At 49.3% G+C, this 9,349-nt stretch overlaps 1 protein-coding gene across 2 annotated transcripts in view; it reads left to right on the top strand.

Annotated features, from left to right (window-relative positions):
- The window catches only part of SPSB1 (splA/ryanodine receptor domain and SOCS box containing 1), a 15,372-nt gene extending 12,866 nt beyond the window's left edge, over positions 1-2,506 (top strand). For both annotated transcript variants that reach the window (XM_057375984.1, XM_057375985.1), the window contains exon 3: positions 565-2,506. In XM_057375984.1, coding sequence (XP_057231967.1) covers positions 565-692 — 128 coding nt within the window. In that variant the 3' untranslated portion in view covers positions 693-2,506. The remainder of the gene's footprint in view (positions 1-564) is intronic.
- The last annotated feature ends 6,843 nt before the right edge of the window (positions 2,507-9,349 follow it).

Below are 9,349 nucleotides of genomic sequence, written 5' to 3'. Positions count from 1 at the left end.
GATGTTTTTGGGCTGGTTTTGGGCTGTTTTTGGGATGTTAGAAGGCTGCATCTCCCAGGCCATGCTGTTGATGTTTTTGGGCTGGTTTTGGGCTGGTTTTGGGGTGTTTTTGGGCTGTACAGTGATGCTGCACCTCCAGGCCATGCTGTTGATGTTTTTGGGCTGTTTTTGGGCTGGTTTTGGGCTGTTTTTGGGCTGTACAGTGATGCTGCACCTCCAGACCGAGCTGTTGATGTTTTTGGGCTGGTTTTGGGCTGGTTTTGGGCTGTTTTTGGGCTGTTTTTTGGCTGGTTTTTGGGCTGGTTTTGGGATGTTAGAAGGCTGCATCTCCCAGGCCATGCTGTTGATGTTTTTGGGCTGTTTTTGGGCTGTTTTTGGGGTGTTTTTGGGCTGTTTTTGGGCTGTTTTGGGCTGTACAGTGATGCTGCACCTCCAGGCCATGCTGTTGATGTTTTTGGGCTGTTTTTGGGCTGGTTTTGGGCTGGTTTTGGGCTGTTTTGGGGATGTTAGAAGGCTGCATCTCCCAGACCGAGCTGTTGATGTTTTTGGGCTCTCTCTCCCCAGCGGAACCCCTGCCCCTGATGGATCTGTGCCGCCGCGCTGTGAGGATGGCCCTGGGCAAGGACAGACTGGCTGAGATCCCCACGCTGCCCCTGCCAGCCTCCCTCAAGAGTTACCTGCTCTACCAATGACCCTCCTGGAGCTCTGCCACGGATCAGAACTGACCCCCAGCGCCGTGGGCTCAATGCCCAGTGTCATCCCTGCTGCTGGAGCTCCTTGGCCAAAGCCTTCCTGCTGCTGCTTCAACCCCTCCTGGCGAGCCCTCGAGCAATTCTGGTTCCTCACTCAGTGCTCTGGAACTTGGAAATCACAGAAAGAACATGGACAGAGGCTCTGCTGCTCCTGGAAAAGGCTGTGCTGCATCCTCTGCCTTCCAGGGAAGGGTTTGCTGTGCCAGCTAAATAATAATCTTATTATCGAAGGTTATTATCTTTGATAATAATCAAAGAATAAAAGTAAGAAAAACTACATAATATCAGGAAAGTGAAGGCATTAGGAGTAGTAGGAATGTTAAAACCAGGTCCTAAGAGTGGAAAGGCACAGGGTGGCCAGCAGAGTTGGAAAGAGCACAAAGAATTAATTGGGGAGTTTTTAAAAACCAAAAATRAGAAGTCCAGCCCCAAGCCCTGCAACAGCAAAAGCAAGAAGCCTTTGCCAGGACACTGTGTGATGTGGAGGAGGTGTTTTTTTCTGTCTGTGCTGGGATTTTTCAGCCTGCTCTGTTGCTGTCACACAGGTTGTGACTCCTCCTTTCCTGTTTGTCACCATTGCCTCTCCTGCTCCATTCTGTGTTTGCCTCAGTTGATTCTGCAGTCAGGCTGTGTCTGCTCTGCCTCTTTTCTGACTGGGAATTGCAGCTTTTATTCTGGGCTGATGTGGGAGCAGGACAGATACATTTCTGTCCTGGGTAAGCCCATCCTGAGCTGAGCTTTGTCCCAGCTCCTGTCCCCTGAGCTCTGCCTGCCCTGTCCCTTTAGAGAAACACCTTCATGTTCCTCTGATGGCACTGCCAGGGAATTCTCTCCTTGGCTAAGCTGCTTAAACTCATCCAAGCCAGGCTTTGTGTGTCATGGAGCAGCTTAATCTCGCTGTGGCTGCAGCAGGAGCGGCTCTGTCTGTGCTTGGGGTGGCTGCAGAAATGCCCTGAGCAGGGAGGAATTGCAGAGGGTGTGAGCAGAGCCAGGGCTGATCATCAGCAACAGCCAGAAAACCCCTCCAGGAGAGAACTGCAATAAACAGGACAAAATTCAGGCCAAATCAGCACATCCCAAATAGATCCCAAAGAGGATGACACTCCTTTATCAGCAGGAGCTGCTCTCTTGACCTCTCCACAGGTTACTATGCTGCCTTTCTGGGGTTATTTTGCACATTTCTTTGTATTTTTTTTTTCTTGAAAAATGTTTGTGTGATTGGTTTTGGGTTTGTTTGTTTTCTTTTTTTTTTTTTTTTTTTTTTTTGCTTTTGAGTTATCCCTTCAGTTTTGTGTAGGTACAAATGAGTTTAGTTGTTGAAAATGTTAATATATATATTTGTGGTGTATGTATAAGAACATGTTTTAAACAGCTGCTGTAGGGTACCTTTTGGAAAATAAACTACTTGCATAGTATATTTTTTAAAGCACAGAGTTGGTGCCAAGACTGGGTGGGGTGTGACGTGCCCCTTTTTTATTCTAATATTGTMTGATTTTTTTCAGTGTAGGGGTTTGTACTCGTTTCTGCTGCAGGGTGGGACACAAAACTCGGTTGCCTTCAACTTGAACCAGTGTCTTCCAGAACTGCAGGGAAGGAGCTGTGTTCTCCCTACTTCTAACACTCTTTGTGCTCCCTCATTTCCATCTCTCCTCACTTCACCACCACATTACTTTGTACAGTTTAAAATTCTTTCTATTTTATGACTGTAGATAACACTCAGTAACCTAATAAACTTTATTAAATATTCCTTGGTGATGGGTTTTATTTGCATGAAACGATCAGATTTCTTTCTTCTCTGTCTCTGCATGAGCAGTGAGTTTATTCCTGCCCCAGCAGTGGTTTTATCTCTGCTCAGATGAACAATTCCTGGCTGGGATCTCTCAGAGGGAGGGCAGGATGGACCTGGGGGTGCAGAGATGCTCCCAGTGAGGTTCAGCCTCTCCAAAGGGATTGGAATTTTCTGAATCCATCCTCAGTGCCCCTCCTGTCYCATTCCTGCCTTCCCTGCAGCTGTGAGAGGAACCCAAATCATTAAATSAGCTCTCACACACCCTGCAGCTCGAGAGGTTCAACTGAGAACTGCCTGATGAAGATAGAGTGGGGATGGAGAGCTCACAAAAAAGGCAAGTGCTTTCTTGCCTCTTGTTTCTAGTCAGGACAAGATTTTATTTATTTATTTATTTATTTATTTATTTTTTAATTTAGGGTGTCTTAACCATGTGGTTTTCCCACTCTAAAACAAGGGTTTGTAGGTGCTGAGCCTCAGCACCCAGCACATTCAATAATCACATTTCTGGTTTGCTGCAGGCAGCACAGGATTTCCCTGAAACTCTTGACTTTGTGCCTGTTCTGCCCRAACTTCCCCTTCCCTGTGTGGCTGGAGGGTGCTGGGAGGGTGCAGAAAAGGCAGGAATTAGTTCATGCTGGGCTCCAGACACCCAAACAGCCTCGTGTTCCAGCTGCATGGAATATTTGGAACAAATGAGCTGCTCGGGGCTGGGAGCCCGCAGTGTTTATGTACAGAGCCATGGCAACGGCAGAGGAAGTCATGGGATGGGATTGGGGCTGATGGAATCAACAAATGAAATCACAGATTAGCAAATCCCAATAAATCCTCGCTGCTCCTGGCATGGGGCAGGCACAGCTCTGCCTTTGGAGCAGCAGGAAAAGCTGCCAGAGCTGCTTCCAGCGGGGCAGAGAGCCACCCTTGCTGCCCTGGGAGCACCTCCTGGGTACAGAGATTCCTCTGTTCCTCTCCATCCTCTGCTGCCCTGGCACCATTTCCTGGGTACAGAGCAATCCTGGGGTTGTGCAGAGCCTCTCCATCCATCCCCCTGCTGCCCTGGCACCATCCCCTCGGGTACAGAGCCGTTCCTCTCCATCCCCTGCTGCCCTGGCAGCATCTCCTGGTGCTGATTCTCCTCGGGTACAGAGCCATTCCTGGTCCTGGGGCTGTGCAGAGCCTCTTCATTCATCCCCCTGCTGCCCTGGCACCATCCCCTGGGTACAGAGCTGTTCCTCTCCATCCTCCTGCTGCCCTGGGAACATCACCTGGGTACAGACAGAGCTGTTCCTGGGGCTGTGCAGAGCCTCTTCATTCATCCCCCTGCTGCCCTGGCACCATCCCCTGGGTACAGAGCTGTTCCTCTCCATCCTCTGCTGCCCTGGCACCATTCCCTCGGGTACAGAGCCATTCCTGGGGCTGTGCAGAGCCTCTCCATCCATCCTCTGGTGCCCTGTCACCATCCCCTGAGTACAGAGCTGTTCCTCTCCATCCCCTGCTGCCCTGGGAGCATCTCCTGGGTACAGAGAGAGCCATTCCTGGTTCTGGGGCTGTGCAGAGCCTCTCCATCCATCCCCCTGCTGCCCTGGCACCATCCCCTGGGTACAGAGCTGTTCCTCTCCATCCTCTGCTGCCCTGGCAGCATCCCCTGAGTACAGGGGATGTTCCTCTCCATCCCCCTGCTGCTCTGCACAACCAGGGAGCAGCTTTTGTTTCTTCCTGGAAGCTGAGGCTCTGCTGAGAGTAATTTGAGTCCAGCAAAGCGTTCAGTGACCGGGACATTTGTCACCCTCCCTTAGCAGCTCTGTCATCGCTCTGGGCTGGGTGCAGGTGCCACCAGACCTTCTCAGAGCTGTCCCAGTGCCAGGACAGCAGGGCTGGGAGGGGGAACTGCCAATTGTCGTTTATTCCCGAGCTCAAACGAGTTCCCCTTGGAGCCCAGCCCGCAGTCTGTACCTGTCGAGCCCTTTGCCAGCAGCGAGGCGATTTTCCCTCTCCCTGAGATGTTTGAAAGGACGTGCGTCATGCTTTGAGAACTGATCCTGGCAGTCACACCTTTTCTCCTGCAGAAGGTAAGACAATCATGAAAAACATTTCCTAGCACACTGCCCCTCTTCTGCCCCACGTTTCCTAGGCAGAGCTCGTGCTGCTGATCCCATGCCAAAGCTGCCTTTGACTGGAGAAGGAAATAGAGTGATTGATTTTGAAAAGTTTATTAAAATGTAAAACCCAACCCAAAGCACGGCGTTTCTTGGCTCGCAAAGCAGTGCTGAAAGGAACAGAACTCCTTGAATGCCTGCACCAAACTCACTGAAGCACCAATCCTGCCATTGCAATGTTTTGATTCGAAACTCTCGCAGCTTCTCTGCCCTTCAGACACACAACTATTTGCAGCAGTGCCAGATGTTTTGTCTGCCTCGTGTTTTATGGTTTGTGGGGGTTTTATGGTTTTGTGGGGCTCTTCCCGTGGCTGCTGGAGCTGCCCCTTCCTGTGGCACCCCCGGGGTTCCCTTCCCAACCTCTGCCATGGTCACCATGGGGCAGCGTGGATGGGATTGTCCACTGCAGGGTATGGGGTCTGTGGTGGGATCTGCTGTGGGATCGGCTGTGGGATCTTCTGCCCCTTTCGGGATCTTCTGCCCCTTTCTGGGATCTTCTGCCCCTTTCTGGGATCTGCTGTGGGATCTGCCCTTTTCTGGGATCTTCTGCCCCATTCTGGGATCTGCTGTGGGATCTTCTGCCCCTTTCTGGGATCTTCTGCCCCTTTCTGGGGCCTCCTGTGGGATCTTCTGCCCCTTTCTGGGATCTGCCCCTTTCTGGGATCTTCTGCCCCTTTCTGGGATCTTCTGCCCCTTTCTGGGATCTGCTGCCCCTTTCTGGATCTTCTGCCCCTTTCTGGGATTTCTGCCCCATTTTTGGACCTGCTGTAGCAGCAGCACAGAGCAGCCACGTTGCCCTGCTCACACTGTGTGGAAGTTCAGGGGATTTTCAGGTTCCCTCCCAGCCTGAGCAGCTTCACCCCAACACCMCAGCTCAGGGCAGCCTCATTGGCTGGAACTGAGCTGAGTTATAAATCTTATTTATTCCCCCCTATAAGGAGGATGATAAATTCCCAAATACAATTAAATTGGGCAAAGATTTGTGTGGTTTTTGCAGGACTGTGACAGGTTTGACTGGATCAGAAGGGAGATCCCTGCTGAGCAGGGACACCTTGGGWTTCCCTTGGTGTTTGCCTGGCCTTGACACAAATTATTTGTTAATAATGTGAATGGGAGCAGCCCCATTTGCTCTCTGTGAACAGGGGGCATTTGGGATATTAAATAACTTTACCCTGCAGTTTTTCCCTTTGCTCCAAACAGGACCTTTGTGAGAGCAGAACTTTCTGGTGGCTGCAGGTAAAATGCCATCCCCTGAAGCAGCAGCTCCGTTTCCTGCAGCAGGCTGGATGTTTTCTTTGGAGGAGAACCCCTCACACTGATAAAGGTTCTGTTTCTGCTCAATTTGGGGTCCAGCAGGGAGATTTGAGCAGTRCCAGCTGCTGCTCCTGAATATGATCTGTATTTTTCAAGCTGTCTAGACACCTGGGTGGGTTGCACACATTGCCAGCAAAGGTAGTTCATCATGTCCAGCATTCTCTTTTTCTAAAGGTTTGTTTTGTTTAATGAGCTGTATGGAAACCCCGGGGAAGACAGTGAATCAAGCAGACAARGGAGGAAATTTGATCAGCAAGGCTGACACTTGGACATTTTTCATTCTGGCCTGGTGTAGGCAGTGCAGAATTGAGGATTTCAGGAGATCCTGGCACCTCTGACACAGCAAACCCTGGAAGGAACTGAGCTGTGGGGATGTTTCACGTGTGCTCTTTGTGAAATTCTGTTAAATGAGCACTGACTGAATCCCTGCTGCACAACAGGAACTTACAGCAATGGAAATTAGATTTACAGAATGCCAGGAATGGAGTTCACAGTTGATTTTGTAAAGGAAAACCTAGAAAAAATGCCCACTCAGAGTTCTTCAGATGCATCCTACTTGGATAAATACAAATGTTTTCAATTAATGCTCTCACAGACAGCAGATTGTTCCAAAGCCAACTGATAAGAACCTTTTCATTAGAAAGAAGGTGATTCTTCAGATTCAATCTGACCATTCCATTTGCATTTTAAAGAACAGAGAAATGCGAATAACCCCGGAGTTTAAAGGTGAGGGACATTTCTGGCCAGGCTGGAGAGCTGTGTCCTGGAGCTCAGATCCCAGATCTGGGCTCTGCACCTTGCAGGATGCCTGGAATTCACAGCAGAGAATTGTGSCACACGTGCTTTGGGGCTGAGCTTTCTCGTGTTTGTGTTTGCTAACTTTGCTCTGAACTTTCTAATCAAGACTAACCGTGGCCTTCACTGGATTAAAGTTGTTTTCCTCTCTCRGGTTGCCTGGCACTGGCACTAATCACAAGAACTTTTCAGTAAGCAAAAACAGCAAAGGCAAACAAAATAATATTCTGATCAAACAGGTGGGGTGTTTGCAACCTAAACAAGCATGAGAATCCCAAGACAAGCTGTGATTCATTTCCCAGTAAGTTTAACTYGGAGTTTAGAAGAATTGAGCTCCAGCATTCAATTGAGGCTCCCCAGATGGTGTTAAACATCTCTCAGGAAGGGATGGACACTGAAAGAGCAGCTCTAACTTTGGAAGGAGCCAGGATGCAGAAAGGTTGTCGGTCAGGAAAAGCCTTTGACACGTGAATCTTTTACCAGATGCTGTTGGCAAAGGTTCAGGATGGTGATTGGGAGCACAGAGGGGGAGGAAGGTTTGGCCCCAGGGCTGGGTGGGTGTTCTGAGTGGTGGGTGAAGGTCATTTTGGATCTCCCAAATCCAGGCTGTGAGGGTGATTCTCTTTGGGCTTTCCCAGTGGCTCCAAATGGTGCTGGGAGCTGTGGGAGGGAAGCAGCACGCTGCAGACTGTTCCTAAATTCCCTCAGATATCTTCCTTGCCAAATTCTCTTGGAGAGAGATTGTGTAATCAAAGCAGGCTGCATGTAAAAACACAYTTGTGTACGTCCAGGCGTGCAGGGGATTGCCAAAGTGGACAGACTGTCCTGCCTGGGCCTGCCAGAAAAGTTGTGTTTTGTCCAGCGGAAAAGAAAACATCCTTTCCTCTGTGCACTTTGGAATTTGTCTTTGCAGACTCTGATCTCATCAGCAGAGTCTCCACACCAGGACAAGTTGGGCCATTTTGAGTCAGGACCATGGTAAAGGGAGCCTCCAGCAGTGGCCAAAAGGGAATCAGAGGGGCAGAGGGGATGGCACAATGAATGCTCTCAGACAGCAGCTCCTATTCCAAAGCTGAGTTCTGTCTGATAAGAACATTTTTTGGTAGAAAGAAGCAGGGAGAGCACTGAGTGTAACTCACAGAATCAGGATCTGCCCCCAGCACAGCACACAGGGAGGAATGAAGGAATATCCCACACCCAGCACCTTCACTGGCTGCATTTTGGAACCAGGGGTTTGCACCAGGCTCTGTGTAATTCTGCATCACAGCTGGAAATGTCTACTCCAGGTTTGCCACCAATGTGCAGCTTGCTTCCAGACTCTTCCATGCCGCTGGGAAAGTTGATTTTTTTTAAAAAAAGCACCCAAACAGTGACATTTTTGCTGTCTCTTGCTTTAAGCCCTYGTCCTAATCTGGCACTGACCTTTTGTCTCCCTCTTTACTGTCTGCATTGGATTGAAATGGCAGATTTCCTTGGATTAAATGTAAAAATGGGGTTACCAACTGTAATTGGGAGTTGCAATAAATGTGGCCCACGCTGTGCATTCATTTAGGGTCTGCCAGAATGGCCCCATAAGAAAACCCCACACTGGAAGTAAAACAGAAGGAAGGTTTTAGCACTGCTGAGCATTCAGGGWCTCTCTGCAGGAAAACAGAGCAGCTCAGAGCTCCAAGGACATGGTTGGAAGGAGGATTTGCCCCTCTCCTGTCCCTCTTTTCAGTGATGTTTGCAAACCCCTTTGCTGTGGATGGGGATGTGCTTAAAGCAATCAAACAAAGGTGGGAGGAGAGGCAGCAAAAGGAAACTCCTGAAGCCAAATTATTTTTGGGGGGTTACTGGGAGGGGGAAGTTGTTTTGTTTTGTTTTGTTTTGTTTTGTTTTGTTTTGTTTTGTTTTGTGAGAAAACATCCCTGCAGCCAAGACAAACAAAGATGCCTGCCCTAAATCTTGTTACCTTTGCTCTCCTTGGGCCCCGTGTCAACTCCCAGATTATTTTTATGAACTGTTTAATCCAGGGCTTTTATTTCCCCTGCAGATAAATGATATTTTAGATTCCAGGACAGCTTCAGATGCTAATACCAGCTGTCTAGACAAAGAGTGGCCCACGAACATGGTCGTAAATAAAAACAGTTTTGGGGCTTGGGGTTTTTTTCCTTCATTCTCTTGTCCAAGTAGCTCAAGGAGAGGCTGGCCTGTGAAGCAGGCACTGCACAGTTCTTACCTCCTTTGCCATCTTTTCCAGGTAAAACCTGGTGAAAGAGGGATGAGATTCTCACTCAGAACAATGGGTTTGTTTTGAGCTGTGTGTCAGGAACTGAGCTCTTTCCCCTCTCACACTCTGAGCACGGCATCCTCAGGGTTCTTTCTTGTTTTCTTGCTGCTCTCCCTCCCTGAGATAACATTTTCCTCTCTCTCAGTGACACACTCGGTGTCCACCAGATCTCCCTGACATCAGTGATCAGTGCCTCCAGCCCGGGGCTCACTGCTGTGTCTGGGGGTTTAGGGATGGGAGGGGGGGATTTCACTGCAGAGCTCAGGTTATAAAC

Source organism: Malurus melanocephalus, unplaced genomic scaffold (assembly GCF_030028575.1).
Source record: "Malurus melanocephalus ecotype Western Australia unplaced genomic scaffold, MMel_1.1 scaffold_266, whole genome shotgun sequence".
Lineage (NCBI taxonomy): Eukaryota > Metazoa > Chordata > Aves > Passeriformes > Maluridae > Malurus > Malurus melanocephalus.
This window is presented reverse-complemented; position numbering and strand designations above follow the sequence as displayed.